This window comes from Macaca thibetana, chromosome 5, assembly GCF_024542745.1.
Source record: "Macaca thibetana thibetana isolate TM-01 chromosome 5, ASM2454274v1, whole genome shotgun sequence".
In the NCBI taxonomy this organism is placed as follows: Eukaryota; Metazoa; Chordata; class Mammalia; order Primates; family Cercopithecidae; genus Macaca; species Macaca thibetana.
The window spans coordinates 75,812,615-75,832,261 of NC_065582.1; the positions used below are offsets into that span (position 1 = coordinate 75,812,615).

The window sequence follows — 19,647 nt, forward strand, 5'->3', positions numbered from 1 at the left end:
AGCGATTCTCCTGCCTCAGCCTCCCGAGTAGCTGGGATTACAGGCATACACCACCATGCCCAGCTAATTTTGTATTTTTAGTAGAGACAGGGTTTCTCCATGTTGGTCAGGCTGGTCTCAAACTCCCAACCTCAGGTGATCTGCCCACCTCAGCCTCCCAAGTGCTGGGATTACAGGCATAAGCCACCACGCCCGGCAGAAATAGAAAAGCTTTTACACTGTTTGTGGGAGTGTAAATTAGTTCAACCATTGTGGAAGACAATGTGGCAATTACTCAAGGATCTAAAAACAGAAATACCATTTGACCCAGCAATCCCATTACTGGTATATATCTAAAGGATTATAAGTCATTCTACTATAAAGACACATGTACACATATGTTTATTGCAGCACCATTCACAATAGCAAAGACTTGGAACCAACTCAAATGCCCATCAATGATGGGCAAAGAAAATGTGGCACATATACATCATGGAATACTATGCAGCCATAAAAAAAGAATGAGTTCATGTCCTTTGCAGGGACATGGATGAAGCTGGAAACCATCATTCTCAGCAAACTAATACAAGAATAGAAAACCAAACACTGCATGTTCTCACTCATAAGTGGCAGCTGAACAATGAGAACACATGGCCACAAGGAGGGAAACATCACACACCAGAGCCTATCAGTGGGTGGGGGGCTAGGGGAGGAATAGCATTAGAAGAAATACCTAATGTAGATGACAGGTTGATGGGTGCAGCAAACCACCATGGCACATGTATACCCATGGAACAAACCTGATTCTGCACATGTATCCCAGAACTTAAAGTATAATAATAATTTTTTAAAAAGACCTGGAAGTGAAGTGACTTGCCTGAAATCACTTACAATTTACATGACCGTAGCCAGATGCTTTCATTCTAATATAACACTGTATTATAGTGGTACGACTCAAACTGAAATGAGTTCTAACTTGGGTGTATCAAATATTGAAGAAGGAGGGAAATTGTTTAACGTAAGAATCTCAGTGATGCCAATGCAAAAGTTAAATAACAACATGGAAAAGGAAATACAAGATACAGTATATTGACAGTGTATTCAATGTAAAGGAAGATGAGAAAATAAATTGGGGAGTAAGATTTTAAAAAAGAAAAAGAAGGAAAAAGCAACTTGTGAGGGAATTAGAAGCTATTAGAAACAGGGCAAGTCTGATCAAGCAATCTTCAATGCCCAAATTCTATTTTGGAGTAGTGGAAATACAGAATGTATAAATTTGTAAAATCAGAGTAGGAAGAAAAGTAAACATCATAAAAAGGAGGGAAGTCAAACAGATGAAGGGAAAACATTAAAACTTTGAGAATAACTTGCTTTTATGTAACTAGTGAGGGGTAACTGTGGAAATGTGATTGGTTTAGGTGGTAATAAATAAATTTTAATATGTATAATGTCTAAATACTATAGGTTACATTTTAAAATTCATGAAAATAAAGAGATATGAGAAAGTGCTTTCCGAGGTTAAAAAAAGTATTAAAATATTAGTCAATGCCGTATTTCTTAGATGAAAGTTGTACATTTTTTCAAATGTTAGTGTTTCTGAAATCCGGGTGCATTTTTCATTGCGTGTAATTGCTTATATAATGTTTCTCTTTTTTCCTGGAAAACTGCTATTGAATTGATCCTTTCACTTACAGTCCCTGGTATTTCCAAATCAAGGAACTGAAGGGCAACACCCTCTCTTAAGGTTGAAACTCATGCGCCGAGATAGAAGAGAACCTCAGGGCACCAGCACCTACCCTGGCTCTGGCATCAACAAGGGCACCATTTCTCAGGAGGCATCGGACCACTTCCACCTGCCCGGCTCGGGCTGCCATGTGTAGTGCCGTCTCCCCACGCTGCCAGGGAACAAAGATCGTTAAATCATAAATTAACCCACTGCTCTGGATGGTAAATAATAAAGTTGTCCCTTTTGTGAAATTCAGCAATATATCCAAGGATTTAAGAAACCTATGAAAAGGCATAGTCTGGAAAACATAGATTTGTATCTTCTCCTTTTTTTTTTTTTTTTTTTTTTTTTTTTTTTTTGAGACAAAGTTTCACTCTTGTTGCTCAGGTTGGAGCACAATGGCACCATCTCGGCTCACCACAACCTCCATCTCCCGGGTTCAAGCGATTCTCTTGCCTCAACCTCCTGAGTATCTGAGACTACAGGCGTGCACCACCACGCCCAGATAATTTTTGTATTTTTCTTCCCCATCTTTATAAGGAAAAACAAATGTTTATTTTATTTTTTTAAGTCCGTGACAAACTAGTAAATGTACCCGAACATCCAGGATACTCTGAGTTGTTTAACTTCACAATCAGCCAAGCATCCCTTTAAATTGATTTTGGTGATGAAATTATCTTTTACCCTAAAAACCTAAAATCTGTCACTGTCTCACTTAACTATGTGATCACAGCTTGAATCTATTTCAGTGAGAAACTCTACATGCTGAAGATCAACACGTTGCAAAACATTAACACCACCTGTACCATAAATAAATCACTTCTTTTCAAGATTCAAAATTTACTTCTGAAATAAACTATTAATTTGTATCTGATTTTTCTTTGTGTTATGAGACTAGACAAAAATGGATCAGATAAGAAATCTGATTTGCCCAGGAGGTCCCCTATTTAAGATTAATGAGCATACTTAATTATAGACAGTTATTTGAGAGAGCCACTGAAAGATGAATAAAGTGACTGTCAGCAGTGTCATCTGTTGAGGTAGGCCGTGCATCACGCCTCCAGTATCTTTGTTCTATACCAAAATATGACACACTTGTCAGGAAAGGGTGCTTTAGGTGTGGCATGAAGAACGAGGGTGTAAGAGAATTTTCTCTTCAAGAAGCCGGTTACTACTCTACTGTCTCTAAGAGAGAGGGCTTTAAAAATCAGCATATTTTAAAACTATGTAGTTCTAAAGAAGGCATGGTTTCATTCACTCAAGTAATTTTAAGATATTGAAATAAAAATTATTACAGATTGATTTACCACAACTGTTCTAGAAAATAAGGCTAATTTCAACCAAGTAAAGTAAACTATTCCAAATAAACTAAATTGATTTTAAATTTGGTTGTGCTAATGACAAACTCCAGTGAATTATTCTGATTCCTTGTACAACAAACCCTTAAATCTAGAAACTTTAAGGTGGACTTTAATTTGGCACATAGTTCACAGTTAATTTTTTCTCAGTATTTTAGAGACCATTTCTTTTGAAGTTATGAGAAATTCATGTCAAATGATTTGATTGTGAAAGCACTAAATTTGATATCTACTCTAATTTTCTCTTCTTTGTTGATGACTCATTTATCCTCTAATGGGCTTATTTTCTGATGACAGATTTAGACTTTTGTAAAGTAAATGTATCTGGAGCATTTTGTTTTATAAAATGAATGCTAATATTTATCTTCGGATTTTAGATGTATGGCAAGATTTTTCCTCCCTGGACAACCATGATTTCTAACTTGTTTTCTCTATCATTTAAAACCTGTCTCTAAATAGATGAGGCTAAGATCTTCTAACTACAGTTGTCCCTCTGTATTGTTGAGGGATTGGTTCCAGGCCCCCTGCTTCCCCCACCAATACCAAAATACGTGGATGCTCAAGTCCTTTATATAAAATGGTGTAGTATTTGCATGTAACCTATGCACATAATCCTGTATAATTCAGCTCTGCATTAGTTATAATACCTAACAAAATGTAAATGCTATATAGTCGTTATACAGTACTTTTTAAAACTTTGTTATTTTTTATTGTATTTTTTATTTTTATTTTTTCAAATATTTTCAATCCAAGATTGATTAAATCCATGGATTTAGAACCCACAGATACAGAAGCTGCTGATACAGAGGGCTGATGGTATTCAAACAAAACAAAACAAGACTAGGTACAGGGGCTCAAGCCTGTAATCCCAGCACTTTGGGAGGTCAAGGCAGGAGTACTGCTTGAAGCCAAGCATTCAAGACCAGTGTGGGAGACATAGCAAGATCTCTTCTCTAAATAAATAAATAAATAAATTAGTCAGGCATGGTTGTGCATGGCTGTAGACCTAGCTACTCGGAAGGCTGAGGCAGGAGGATAGCCTGTGCCTCGGAGGTTGAGGCTGCAGTGAGCCATGATCTTGCCCACTGTACTCCAGCTTGGGTGACAGAGCAAGGTTGTGTCTCAGAAAAACAAAAACAATACTCCTCAAATCTTTATGTTATTTCTAGGTCTGATAAAAGGCTAGCAATTTTACTAATTTTGGTAGAAATGAAGATAATAATAAATTTCCTTATAAGAAGTTAAAAGTCAAAGAGGTCCCAGGAATTCCTACTTAATGACAAACTTTCATATTTATTATTTATTTATTTATTTAGAGACAAAGTCTCACTCTGTCCCCCAGGCTGGAGTGCAGTGGTGCAATGTCAGCTCACTGCAACCTCTGCCTCCTTGGTTCAAGTGATTCTCCTGCCTCAGCCTCCCAAGTAGCTGGGATTACAGGCATCCACCACCACGCTTGGCCTTCGTGTTAACTTTTTAAGCCAAGCTTTATCAATAAGAGGCTTTCAAAATCTGAAATGTTTCCAATACTGGCCAATATTTCTGAAACTTTATTTTATACTTAAGTTATTTTTTATGGGTTTTACACACTTGAAGTTGATCAGTTAAACATAGAATCTAATTTAAAGCACTAAAGCTTAAATTCAAACAAAGGTTATGTATAAACACACACATGGTCTCTCCACTTTATAATAACGGTCTTGTTTAATTCTTATCTAATGCCTCTGGCATAATAGACTTCTACTGTAAGTTGCCCTTAGTAGTCTTTTGATTTAATATTACCATTGTTTATATATAATGAGTAAATAAGAAAATGAACGTCAGGATACATTGTTTTAATAAATAACTTCCATTTCTTGATTGTCAGACACCCTATTTTATTTAATAGCCCTGTCTTTCTTATCTCAAGCTAATGAAATTTAAGGATTGGGGAAAATTTTTAAGCACAATATAATGTGTGAACTTTACCATTAGTCCACTGATTTCTTATGGGAAGGAAGATAAAACTTTGTAAGACCTTGCATTCTTTCTTGATAGTTGTTAAAATGCTTAAGTTTTCTATTCCTATAGTTATTGATGAATACTTTGGATTATGGATATGTCGTAATTGGCAGTTCGCATTCTAGATTTCAAAGTGTATTAATAAACCTTCTGGAAAAGGAGATTTTCAGTTAAAAAAAAATGTCTATACGTGATTGAGTTACTGGTACACCTCACACTTGGAGTGAATTCTCAGACAAAAACAAGAATAGCAAGAGAATGAGTATGCTCATGTCCAAAGCAGGTACTAAATTTCATGCCACTCTTCTCAGTTGTTAAAACTGACTCTGCTGACAGGGCTACATTGACTTCCACTTCGGGCGCATCAAGTTGAAAAGCATCGAAGCACAACAAACAGCATTGCATTCAAAAATGCAACATGATTTCAGGCAACACACAAAGGCTCCAAGGGTGGGGTATTTTAGGGTCAGGAAGTGACCAACTCTGACACAGCAAGCAGGCAGTCAGTGTTCACACAGTTTCTTCATCAACTTGCAAAGAATTTTGGATCCAGTAGCTATATCCTCATATTCTGAGAAAACACAACTTCACAGGCATCTCACTGTTAGAGAAAGTTAAATTCCTCTAAATGTAGGATTGCCAGATTTAGCAATTAAAAATATAGGACAGCCAGTTAAATTTTAATTCCAGACAAACAACAAATAATTATTTTACTATGTCTCAACTATTGCATGGGTCATATACAAAATTTATTTTTCATCTGAAATTTAAATTTAACTGAGAGTCCTATAATTTACCGGGCAGCCCTATCAATAGGTATCTGCTTCCTGAAGGATGTATCTTACAAAACATAACTAGAAAACACGGAAATTATATTGGCATATGCCCCTCAAGAATTTGTTTTGAGGGAGCTGAATGGAAAGATAATATAATGGACAAATGAACAGATAAAATGAAGAACTTTAAATAACCAACAGTTGGAAGCTAAAGTTTAATGTAACAATTGTCAAATTTGAGAGTCTTCAACAACCTGAAAAACATGTCAAAATTGCTTATTTCAATTAATATTTTATTTTTATTTGAAAATATACATGTACCCTATATAACTTTTTTTAATAGAAGGGAGTATATTATAACTCCATAACCATCTGAAGATTTGGAATTGCTCAGTGAAGAAGCAAAGTAAGAGTGGCCACAAATTCCACAACCATTTTATAGGGATTATTCTTTGAAGATTTTGTAAAAATCTCCCCTAAAAGAGGTTAATTTAGGCGATTGCAATCAAGCAATCCACAGAATATTCTTGTACATGTTATCATAATAATGTGACAACATATTGTAACATAATGTCACTATTGCTCCTCTAATCCCATAGGCATTGGAATGCAAATAAGAAAAGGTGGAGAAAACAAGGAAAAGGCGGGCAAGAACACAGAGGGTGTTTTGTTTGTTTGTTTTCTTTTGTTGTTTGTTTTTTGTTTTCATGTTACTGGCCTGTATGTAAGTCTGTTCAGGTCTCAATTTAAAAAAGAAAAAAAAAGGTAGTCATCTCAAAAAAAAAAGGGCGGGATGATGATTACTTTTAAAGTTCCAAGAAGTGACTAGAAATTAAACTTACGTTGGCACATTGTGAAATTACTCTTATGTCTAATGGAGTAAATAAAGATTAGCATATAATATTATGACCTTAGGACCAATAAGCTATAATTAAGAAAACTTATAAATATAGGCTTTAAATTCTTCAATGATTTTATGCTCCAATTACGGAATAATATGAAGAGAGAGTATTAAATAATTTTTAAAATCAATTAAATTAACTCTCACAGTGGATTTCCTAGCCATCAGAAACTTCACTGTGGAAACGGTGTGTGAAACACAGAAAAAAAGAAATATGAGAGGGAATACAAATAAAAAATGAAATTGGACATTCTCTTTCACAACTTAAATGGAAAGAGATGCAAAAAATTAGCAACAAGTGCCAATCAATTGCTTTTGAAAACATAGCTCATTTTAATAATAAGCACTAATATTTATTTTGAGAGAGTTATTTCTGGTGCACACGTGAATCTCAATACTCTACTAGCCCTTCTTGAACTTCAAATACCTGCCTGCACCTTGTGCAAAGAAGTTCTCTCGCTCAGGAGAAAATTTGCGTTCAATGATTTGTCATGATACAATGACCAAAGTTTAAAGGGGAAAAATCCAAGAAAATGAGAGATACACAAAGAAATTAGAAGGGGAAATTCTAATTTAGATTACACAGAAAAATTCTGAGACATCCAGTACTTGTTGACTGAATGAAAGTGGTCTGGAGACCAACATTCATTCCAGGACACATGGTATAACTTTCAGCTAAGAGAAGCCTCCACTCTAGCAAATCAGATCAAATCAAAAGTAAAAATCAATGTAATGTTACAAAATGGGAAATCCATGTAACTGAAGAAGGAAGAGTTTGATACCAAGTAAAAGTCTCTGATATTGATCTATCTCTGGTTAATCTTTTGTTAAGATTAATTATGGTACTGATTTGATGTTTTTGTGAAAATTGCCTGGAATACAATTCCCTCAAGCAACTAGGTTGAGCCCTGAAAATTCTATTCCAACCAATTATCCATTCACTTTCAGAGGAGCTTTTAAAATGTATTTTGTTTTAATAAATGCATTTAAGAGGCATGTTCAATCCACCTACACCCAGAATCTTAAGCTGTCTCACTTCATAGCTTCCATTTTACCTCCTACCCTATCCAGGTTCTTTTCAGTGAAGTTCTGGTGATTATTTCAATAATATGTTATTACAAGGGCCCTTCTCAAAGCCTGGTGGCTTACTTTGATGACATACACACAAACACACGTACACACACCCACAGTCGCTGTTCCTCTCGCTCTTCCTCCCTGGGGTTATTCTGACCCAAGCCATACTCACAATGTTAGTGACATCTGGAGAGGCTCCGTTCTGCAGCAGAAGGAGGACAATGTTCAAGTGGCCCATGAAGGCAGCCACATGTATTGGTGTGAGGCCAGACTGCGAAACAAAGCAACAGCAGTTTTACTCCTCTGCACCAGTGGGGCTTTGGGGCTTCTTCAGATAAATAAAACTTGAGTGAAGAGGACAGAAGATGAGAAAAAAGAAAGGGAGGAAGGAGTAAGAGAAGGAATGCTTTGTGACTAGCTAAAACATTTTTCTACCTCTGTTATAGCTTGGATTGAAGCCCCATATTTCACCAGCAGTTCCATGACTTTGATGCGGTTTTTCTTGCAGGCAATGTGCAGTGGAGTAAAACCATTCTGTGCAAAAGACAATCAAGTTAGTTGAAAACATGCAGAAACAATTCTCACACAATTCCATGCTGGCACATTGCAGGCAATAATATTACGTCATCACATAATGTTACCATTTCTTCATTCCCTGTAGGTGTTGGAATTTGGAAAGAAAAATGGTGATGTGTTCCTGTAGACACTGAACTTCACTTATGTGTGGTGGGCCTGTACATAATTCTGTTTGTGTGTTTATAGAGAAAACAAAAGTGAAGATAAATACATGGTCCTTCCCTTTAAAGAAAGACAAATAGACAAGCAATTATATTTTAGAAGTTCTAAGATGTTTTAAGGTATATTGATTGTCCTGGTTTGTAAATGACTTGAAGATGAATTGAAGATAAGCATATATTCTTCTGAAGGGTCATTTCTCAGAGCATAAGAATTATTCATCTACTTAAAAAATCTAAGAATATGCTGCCTTTCTAAGAAATATTTCAACTTTGCTACCACTTTCTTTATAAAGGGTGTATTTCAAGTCAGCAGAAATCATTATGTTGATCAGTTTTACATATAGAAGCTATATTTTTACATCATTTTTACAACATATATGCCTATCAGATAACTTTTATTGCATAAAGAAATGACTGTTAAGTTCCTGGATATTTTCAAGAAATGTATGGAGAATTTCTGGGATAAATGCAATGAGGTAGCTCTAGGAGTAAAGAAACGTGGGGAAGAAGCCTGTCGGGTACTTGCTAACTTGGTGAACTAGGCTAATGCCCAGGAATTGGGGCACATCAAGTAAAATGTGTTAAATGGCCCCATGCTTACTCATCGTGTATTATATTTTTTTAATTTCAACAGTGTTCCTTTGTTACTTCTATTCTGACAGCTAACATTTTTGCATGTCCCAACATGGACCAATCATCAGTCAACGTTTTTACACACTAGCAGTTTTCAGGAAAGCATATGGTCTTACTTAAGCTGATGACTTCTTATTTTTCACAATAGAGTGACAAACATAATTAATCGGTTAAGTCATTTCCCCTGTTTATGAGCTATACAACATGCCAGATGTAAATAGCCACATGCACATGCAGCACTTAAAATATTTGCAATTAACAGGCTGTGATATTTTATAAGCTTATTGACCACTATCCAATTACAAAATTAATGTTTTTGACTCCCTAGAGAAAATGAATGTTTTCACATAATTACATATAATCTGGAAAATATATTCAATTCCCATGGAATTATCCATAAATTGATTCCAATGGAGAAATTCTCATAAAAATCATATTTAATATTTGATGATTCTAATGAAGGTCTCTCAGCTTAAATACCGATTGTCTGAAGACCAATTTTCACAGACACAAACGATGTAAACACATAGAAAAAAGGATTTACTTTTAGTTTGAGAATTAGGAAAAAAGAGGCATAAATTAGTACATGTCTAATACTTCCAATGATTCTTGTTAGAAAATAAGTGAAGCAAGAAAGATTTATTCAATATTAAAACTGGGGAGACATAAAATTGCTCTAGGGACAGCCTCTTGCAGTTTTCTCTCCAGCAATTCCTGAAATGGTGTATATAAAATGCTCCCTGAAGCAATAACACACCAGGCATAATGTTTCTATTAGCCTATGGTTGAGTAATCAAGTCAACAAGGAAAATTTTCAAGTGAACTCTTCATAGGCTTACATTTTATACCCTCTTACATAGTCAAATATATTCACCATTAATTTTTTTCCAAAAAGAGATTAATAAATTCAACTTTTCACCCTCGTGTCCTAACTTTATCTAGAGGTATCTAGAATTTATTTTGTAATTTTCTATTTTTCAACTTCTATTTTCCATTTAAAACTGCTTATCACTCCAAAGGTTTCATATCTATCTGTTTGCAACTCACTAATTTCAGAAATGTTAAACTGGTGTTCTCTTAAATACATCTTTGCTCACCAGCATTTGCTAGCAAACTATAAAGGTATGAAGTAGACAGGCCGATTGTGAAGGGTGACAGATTTACCAGCATTAACTACATATCTGTAACCATGCATTGCTGGTGTATGCACGTTGGTCAATGAATGTGGGTTTGTTTGTCTCAATCTGTATTCAGTTAATGTGGACTGGGCCAAGTTTACCAGGGCTCTGGCATTCGGATTGGCTCTCTTGTCCAAAAGGAGTTTGGTTACACGGTAGTGGCCACAGTGCGCAGCAACGTGGAGGGCTGTCAGGTAGTCTAGGGTGACATCATCAACAGGAGCCTTGTGCTGTAACAGGTGCTTCACACATTCCACGTGGTCTCCCTGGGCAGCCATGTGTAGTGGAGACAGCCCATTCTGCACATTAAGAGAAAACAAAATAATGTCAATTTTTTTTCATTATTTTCAGGTTCCAAAATATAGCAAAGTTGATTCTTGATTTCTAACACAGTTAGTGGCAGGGGAAAAAATAATTTCCATTTGACATCAGAATATACAGCAGACTATATTTGGTAGAGATGGGCACTAAGAGAACATTTAATTTCATACTTATACTACCATAGACAAAAATGCAAATTAGTATGTCTGTCATGAATGGTATGTGTGGCAATTTAGTGGCAATTTAGCCTGATTTTACAGTTATTAGGACAATATTAAATACAGAAAAATAAATAAGAGCTAATGCTTAACTTGATATCCAACTTCATGCATAGCAGTCTGCATTCATTTAATCTCTCTGCCTGCATTTCTTATAAATACAGAGGGAAGTGGGTGAATGAAAAGCAAGTTCATTTACAAGACGTCAGGGAGGTGTGGAAACTTTGATCATCTTTTAGATCCATGTTGCTCTGAAATTTTACGATCCCTTTTTCCTATAGTATCAGGAGACTTGAATTGGACTTGGAGAAAACAGGTCGGTAAGAGCTAGAAGAGTGTGAGACAAATGTGGGCCATGTGCCAATGACCTCACAACTTTTACATTTGAGGGTAATCTAAATTTGTCTTCATTAATATGGACCAAAACAGCTTTAGTCTTAATTCTAGAATAACGTCAACAGCAGGAACACAAGAAAGCAGCGTAAAGCACTGTTTATCAGACTCAGTAAGACTCTCATTTCTTTAAAGCTAAATAAATAAACTTTCAGGAAACAGTATGTAAACTTAGGAAAAAACTAAATTTTAAAAAACAATTTGCCTATTAAAGAGATGGGACTATTGTCTTTTCTTAATAACCAATGCAAATATGACCACTAGAAAAAGGATTGTTGGCCAGGTATCCAGTTTGGCAGTAATTACATTCAACAAAGCAGAAACTGTATCTGGATAAGTTACCAGAAAAGGCCCCCTGCCCAATATTCTCAACAAGGAAGGTGATTTCAACAGTGAGGGACAAAAAAAAAAAAAAAAATTAATTCTTAATTGTGGTAAAGTATATGTGACTAACAAATTATTCATATATTTTGAAATAATCTTCATTCATAATTATGCTTTCATATTTAGAAATTCATTAAATAAGTTTAGAAAAAGAGGAACAGGTTGATGAGAAGCCATTTATGCATTGAGGGGAAGATAACTGTCAAGGGCAAAGTGTAGAAGAAATTCAAGCCTTGATGAAGTTTGGACTAGATTGTTGCATGTTTTTTTTGAAAAATTGCCATTCATTGATGCTGTTTTACCTATTTGAAAGTTATTTATATGGAAAACAAAATATTTATAATCTAACCTTTTGTTCATTTTACACGTATTTACTTAGCACCTACTCAAGCCCTGCTCAAGTACTGTGGATACAGCAGGGAACACAACAGACAGGAAACCCCTGTCTTCAACAAGGTTACATTCTAGTGTGGAAGCCAGACATACAATTTCAAAATAATAAGAATTAAAGTATATAGTATGTTGGATGGCCATCAATGGAAAGGAGAAAACAAAAACACAGAATGGCCTAGGGAGTTTGTGTACATGAGTGCAATTTTGTTAGGATGTCCAGAAATGGCCTCACTGAGAAGGTGAGTTTTGATATGAAGGAAGTAAGAGAGCTAGTTTTGTTGACTTGGGGGAAAAACACTTGAGACTGAGAAAAGGCAACTGCAAACATATTGCATTGGGATTATAACTGGCATGATTGATATCAATAATCACTAAGGAGAAGAATGTGGTTTAAGGCGAGTGAATGAGGAGGATGGATAAGGGGAGGAATTCAAAGAGGTAAGTGACTTTTACTCAGAGAGACATGGGGTGCTGTTGGAAGGTTTAGGGCAACATTACTCTTGCTGCTGTGCTGAGAATAGACTACATGGACAAAACACAAAAGAAGGGAAGTCAATTAGGGACCTCTTACAGTCCTCCAGGTAGGGTTGATGGTGACTTGGAACAGAGTGTTGGTAATGTGATTGCTGGCAAGCTGCTGACTTAGTGACACATTTTGAAGGAAGAGGTGACAGTGTTTGGTGACAGAATGTGGAAAATGAGAAAAAGAAGAGTCCAACATGGCATGAGGTATTTGGCCTGAGACCTGAGAAACTGAAAAAATGAGACGGCCATTTGTTGAGATAAGAAAGCTAACAGGAAGATTAGGTTGAGGGGTGGGTAATTTTGAGCTTACTAAATTTGAGATGCCCAGGAGACATCCAAGTGGCAATGGTGAGCTGACATCTACATATGGAATTCTGAAGATACACACTCGTGGCACCAGCATACAGGTACTATTTAAAGATAGAACTGCATGAGATTTCATAGTAAGTGAGTGCCAATAGAGAAAAGATACAAAGACTGAGCTCTGGAGGTTCTAACGTTCAGAGACCTGAGAGATGAGGAGTAACTAGTAAAGGAGACTGAGAAGTGGCAGCTAGGAAAACAGAAGGAAAGTCAGAAGAATGTAATGTCCCAGAAGGCAAATAAAGAAAGTGTTTTGAGAAGACAGAACCAAGCAATCACACCATATGATAGTAACAGGAGAGAACGTAGACTACATGGGTTCCAAGTCATGTCACTGGATAGATATGGAGGTGAGAGTGTTTGGAAATTATCTTCCAATTGCTTCAATTCTCTCAGTGTTGTGGGAAATGAAGACAAGGAAAGAAGTCTAAGAATTCTGAAGAAAATATAGAATGGTCAGATAGCAGGGATTGACAGTGAATAGACTTAAAAAACAGAGCGTGATTGTCAGGCAGCATTACCAGCGCACTTGAGGTTAGCAATCATGAATGTAAAGTGAGCACAGTTAGTGTGGCTGGGCGTTTCCTGTAGCCACATTTGGTTGCATGAATATGAGTTGAATTTAATTGAGTGAAATGTAGGTAGTATGAATATGTAAGAGCGTAGCATAAATGACTATGAAATTTGTGCCTGCAGAGGTAAGGGCATGATGTGAATGAGGAAGAGTGAAACTATGACTGAAAGTCCCAGCAGAATAAAAGAATTTCGGAATTGGGGTTCTGAACAGAGTGAGCTGAAACACAGGAGGGGCTGGCAAGAGGGAAGTTAGACACAGAAATTGTAGAAGGTTTACAGTTACCAAACTGAGAGGCCAACTTAAAGAATTATCCACTGCTCTAATCAAAATCAGTCAAGTCACCAAGAATAAGAAGGGGTTGTGGTGAGGAGTCACAGTTTGCTGAGAGCTAGAATTGACAAGGAATGAGTGGGGTGACACTTAGATAGTTGCTTCAGAAGAAAGAATGGGTGATTTAAACCTAGGAGTTTTTATGGAAGGTAATATGGTTTGGCTGTGTCCCCACCCAAATGTCATCTTGAATTGTAGCTCCCATAATTCCCTTGTGTTGTGAGAGGGACCCACTGGGAGACAATTGAATCATGGGGGAGGTTTCCCCCATACTATTCTCGTGGTAGTGAAGAAGTCTCACAAGATCTGATGGTTTTATAAGGGGAAAGCCCTTTCACTTGGTTCTCATTTTCTTCTCTTGTCTGCCACCATGTGAGATGTGCCTTTCACCTTCCGCCATGGTTGTGAAGCCTCCTAGCCTCATGATTGTGAGTTCCTCCCCAAGTGGAATTGTGAGTCCATTAAACTTCTTTGTAAATTGCCTAGTCTCAAGTATGTCTTTAGCAGTAGCGTGAAATGGACTAATACAGAAGGGGAGGAAGAATAGTCTAGCATTAAGCACCTATGCCATTCCCAGGAGAGCAGTATCCCCTCACTCTAACCTGATTAATTCATCTTCTCTGTGTTTTTTACCCTATACATATCTCTATTTTTTTATAATTATCTTTTTTTTTCTCTCATGCCCGCTAAATTCTGAGCTTCTTGCAGATATAGATTGTGTATTATTCATCTTGATAGTGCCTTAGTGACCAGAACACTTGCCTGGCAAATTGTATCTACTCAGTATTATATAATACTTGGATGCATAAATACATGAATATAATTGTACACTCAGAGACACTTTATGCAGGATCCTTACATCTGAATGATACTTGATTTTACAGGAAGGACATTAAAAAATTCCATCTAGGTAACCCACCATCTTCATCAGTGATATGACAATTACAAGCAAACTTTGCAGATAAGATTATTTTATGGTTTGTAAAGCCTATCTGCCTATTTTCAACTTGATATTGGTTTTTGTATTGGTTGTAACATGATTGGTCTGAAATTTTGTTATTTCCATTTAAATTTCAATGTTTCTTTATCAAAACTTTCCATAATTGTCTCTGCATTACCCAGCCCAAATTGCTGCATTTTAAAGACAGATCTATACAACATTCACAGTATAGGTGTGAGAATAAAAATAATGCGATAATTATTTCTCTTCTTCATATATTACTGATTTGAAGCCACTCTTTTATGGCATGTGGGCACATCTTTACAAACTGAGTTCATTCTACACATGTCTTAAACATATGGGCTAGTTTTGTTTCAAATGATTTCAATTATATATAAATTGAAAAATATTTGTTTGTGTCAATTGCCTTAGTTTCTTCAGCTTACCCTAGTAATAGCATTAGTTGATACCAACTCTGTGGTGGGGGGTATGAGGTGGAATGGAATAGGGAGAAAATATAAGAAGTGCTCTTTGTCTAAATTTGTGTTGTATTTAAGGATCCAAGGTTGCTGCATATCACATTAATCAGTTCTGCATGAATATCTTCGTGTCTCAAAATATTTTCTGATAACCCAATGTAAGGTTGGATAACAGAGAACTATACAATAATAAAAGCACTTAAAATACATTTGATATTGAAAAATCTTCAGCAAACCAACTCACAGTGTGGCGTTCATGTATATGGAAAAGTGCTTCTCCCACATTTGAGCATATTGATAAAATGAGAATAAAAAGTGCTAGATGTAGTATGTCATAAAGAAAATATGCTTGTTTAATAGTTCTTTGTAGGTGGCCTATTGCAACTTGTGCTTTCCAAATCACCTCTACTAATCTTCAACATAATCAATCAATACCACTGTTGAGTAATTATTTTTTATTAGTATTACCTAAGAGATAAAGAATGGATGAGCAAAAAGATTCATCTTGTGTTGCTAATTGTGCTGCTTTAAAAGATAATTTTATATATATTTCATAGTCATCTGAGAGGATTATAAAAATCTAGACTCAGAATCTAAGAGATATTCTCATTTATATTTAAAATACAGATGTATTCAGAATTCCATCTGCAGTAAGAATAACAGATAAAAATATAGAAAAAAACTTGAAGGTACATATTCAATACATCTTAATGCATATATCTGTTTATTTTAATATTTTTAAGTGGTTTGATACATGTTCCTATTCCTAGCACACAATTATTAAAGAACTAGAAAATGCTTGGCTGATGCTTCGATTTAAAAAAGAATAGAGATAATATATCAAGTGACTTAAAGATTCCTTAGGATCCCATCTTACTCATAATGACTCACCTTAGTCCTTGCCAGCAAGGGAGCACCCCGTTCCAACAGAAGTTCCACCACTTGGTCATGCCCACTTCGTGCAGCACAGTGAAGTGGTGTCAACCCATCCTGCCAAAAGAATTGAAGAATTAGGACCAAGTTCACTTTAAAAAAAAATCCAAATTTCATCTATTGCAACCATAAAGAGGGAGTTCCTAAACTCAATCCTGATCACTCAATAAATCTGTAATAGAACTGCAATTTGTTAAATGACCAGAAAGATGAGTGACAGAGAAAACAAGTCAGAAAGACATCTTGACAGTGAACAAGAGAGAGAAAGGAAACGACAAAACAGAGACAGGGAGAAAGCAAGAGAGATCCCCTGTGTGGACGGAGGGTCAATGCAATGAAATTGGCTTCTGGTCATGTGTTTGCGTAATCAAGAAGATGGAAAAGCACAGTATGTGGCATTCGTTGAACTTTAAAACCCTACTCACTGGAACCGAAAATAGGGATTATATTAGGTTATACTGTTTTCATTTTGTTTGTTCTAATATACTTTTACCTAAAAATTTTTCTTAGTGTAATTTTTTCATATATGTTCTCTTTTGAATTGTCACCACTTACATAAGTTCTCCTACAATGCTCCCTAATGCTTGTAAAAGTGAAAGGTCATTTTTTAGACTATTTTAAAGATTTTCACACATATATTTCAACATTTTGGAAATCACATAATTGCTTCCCAAAGATGAGCTTTATTATTAATAAATAGAACTCTAACTTAATCAAATAAAATATGGCAGAACTGTATGCTATCTTATTTATGAAACTTTCTGATCTTAACACTTCTGGGATAGCCTCTGATTCCAGAGCAATCCCCAATGCCTTCTGTCTTTTATATTTTATTTCTCCTTAGGGTGGCATGGCCAAAAAGCAGAGCGGGTGGGAAATGTGAGGCAAAATGTAATTAACGGTGGGCAAGAAGCAAGAGAGAAAATGAAATACTGAGCATGTAAATTTACTGGTGATTTGAGGCTGAAGGAAAAAAAAAAGATTGTCCCAAGGACAGAGGTGGAAAAGGTGGGTAAATCATAGAGAATGGATGATGAGCAGTTAAGAGGATTTCAGCAGTTTCTAATTTATCCAGAACTCGAATGGCCTCTTGTTTGTGTCTCTACTTTCAGGACCATCTCTCCAGGTTATGCTTTACTCCAAATAAAAATAATTCCTCTGAATTGCAACATTCTTTCTGACTCGACGCTGGGATTTCTGTGCAAGATGTCTTCTGTTTGTCCCTCCAGACCCAGCTCTACCCTTCTCTGCTCTGCTCTGTGTCCCAACACACTGGCCATTCCAGGGGGCATCAGCGAGCTGTCTTGTCCTCTGGCTTCCAACTGGGTTTGGCCAATGCAGCAAGACATGAAAGGGACTTCGAGAGACCTCCCAAATTTGGCTGTGTGTCTTTACCAAAGTTGACCTTCCTGCCAAAGCAGCCTTTCCACACAATTCTCTCCTTTGAAGTTCTGGGGGCCTCCTGTACTTCTCACTTTTTAGGTCTAGCATTGGTATTGAGTACCGCTATTACTAGTCCCTGGGATTCTACACCATCCCTTGTCCCTTTCCTACAGACTACACAATATTATAAATAGACCCTTCAATAATCTCTAATCAAATGATCAAATTTGGTCCTCTGTTTATGGCTAGAATCTTGACTGATAATGATTCTTTGCTTTGTGAAATCCATTTAGCTAGTATGAAGATATTGAATGACCAAAACAGATTTTGCAGTTTTGGGTACCTAAGAATTAGCATGAAAAGACTGCCTTCTCAGAAAAAATTTAAAAAAGTATTTAACTACTGTAGGTGAAATGCTACATTATTGTAAAATTTGCCAGATAGGAGCCTAAAAGAGTTGTTCCGGCAAAGTGATGACAATGATTACACTTTTGTATCCTGAAAAAAGCACCCTGTGGTGGAACTACAGAGCATTAGTTGCTACATAACTTACCTAACAATTAGATATAGCATAGTTTCTCAAATGTATTCTTGGTGAAGCTTTGTGGAGACCTAGGGTTTGAGAAATCCCACATGGTGAATAGAGGCATCATATGTAACAGTTCACTGTGTGGACTTCGGAACTGTGGAACCCTGCAGCGAATCTCAAATCGGCCACCATGGGTGAATCTCTCTAAGCTCAGCTTCCTGATACATAGAGTGGAGATGATGTTTCTCACCCTATTTAACTTGCAAGCCTTGTTTGAAAGATGAAGGAGGGAATGCCACCTTACATCTTTTTTAGAAAAGGCAGCATATTGCTTTCTGCAAATTACATGAAATAGTCTTTGTATAATCATGTTGAAACCTCTCAAATACTCTCAGAGTAACAACAGGAGCTTTATGGAGCACATTTAATATACCCACAAGAACATCAAGGAAAAATGAGGATTAAATTAGTTCTAAATCCTACATTTAATGATGCAAGGTGTCTGTCCTTATAAGATGTGTGAATGATGACATCAAATTCAAGTTACCCAACAGGCTCAATTTGATTAGATATTGAATATTTTCTACAAAGCATATTATCAAGTTAATGCCCCAAAAAAATTACTTTCAAGCTTTTGTATTCTAAAACCCTTTTACTTAAATTCTTAACTTTGTAGTTGCAGGTTATGGGTTTTTCCCCTTCCAGAGACCCCTTGTGTTTTCTCTGTTGTTTTTTTTTTTTCTCTAGAATCAATTCATCACACTGATATACTATCCACCATGATGTGAATAATTTTGATAAAGGTAGATCAATCAACACTGGAGGGATGCCACTTATGTAGTTTCTTTATCTTTTCATATTTCCCCCCCTTTCTGCTTAGGTCATTGTTTCAACAATGTGTCCTAAAGTTTGTGTATTCACATGGGTAGGCTCTGCTGATTACCAAGCTGTGTGTCCTAGGTCAAGTTACATAATTCTGCTGAAACGCATTTTTCCCTTTGGTAGTCTCATTTCTCAAATGAAGACCTCCATATATTCTCAACAATAAAATAATACATACTTTATAAGTTGTTAGGAAGATAAAATAAGATGATATTTGTAGAGTACTTAGCAGGGTGCCTAGAACAACACATTTATATGACAATTGACAGCCATTATTGTTATTGCTTTAACACCTAATAACAAGTAAGAAGGGTGTTTCCTTTTCCCTATATATTTTTTGTTCATCATCCTTTAAGGTTTTTGTACACTTTTTATTGTTTGTATTGAAATATGTTTTTTAATATTTTAAACATAATCCTTATATGGGGTATCACCACATTTAAATAATAAAGAAGCTTAAAAACAACAAAAAAAGAATAATGCCTTAATAAAGCCTAAATTTATAATTTCATTTTAACTAGCTATAAAATTTATATTTTCACATTGAAATTAGGTCTTTCAGATACCAGCAAAAGGCTCTGGTGCAAATGTCTTAGAGTTTCACATTAGATAGTAGTCAATGATGAGAATGCCA

At 36.0% G+C, this 19,647-nt stretch overlaps 1 protein-coding gene across 38 annotated transcripts in view; it reads right to left on the reverse strand.

The window, feature by feature from the left end:
* The window catches only part of ANK2 (ankyrin 2), a 695,484-nt gene that overhangs the window by 119,926 nt on the left and 555,911 nt on the right, over positions 1-19,647 (reverse strand). For 34 of the 38 annotated variants that reach the window (XM_050792405.1, XM_050792407.1, XM_050792403.1 and 31 more), the window contains 5 exons: positions 16,178-16,276; positions 10,465-10,662; positions 8,251-8,349; positions 7,988-8,086; positions 1,776-1,874 (listed from right to left, as the gene is read on the reverse strand). In XM_050792405.1, coding sequence (XP_050648362.1) covers positions 1,776-1,874; positions 7,988-8,086; positions 8,251-8,349; positions 10,465-10,662; positions 16,178-16,276 — 594 coding nt within the window. The remainder of the gene's footprint in view (positions 1-1,775; positions 1,875-7,987; positions 8,087-8,250; positions 8,350-10,464; positions 10,663-16,177; positions 16,277-19,647) is intronic. The other 4 variants (XM_050792409.1, XM_050792413.1, XM_050792396.1 and 1 more) reach the window with 1 other exon arrangement.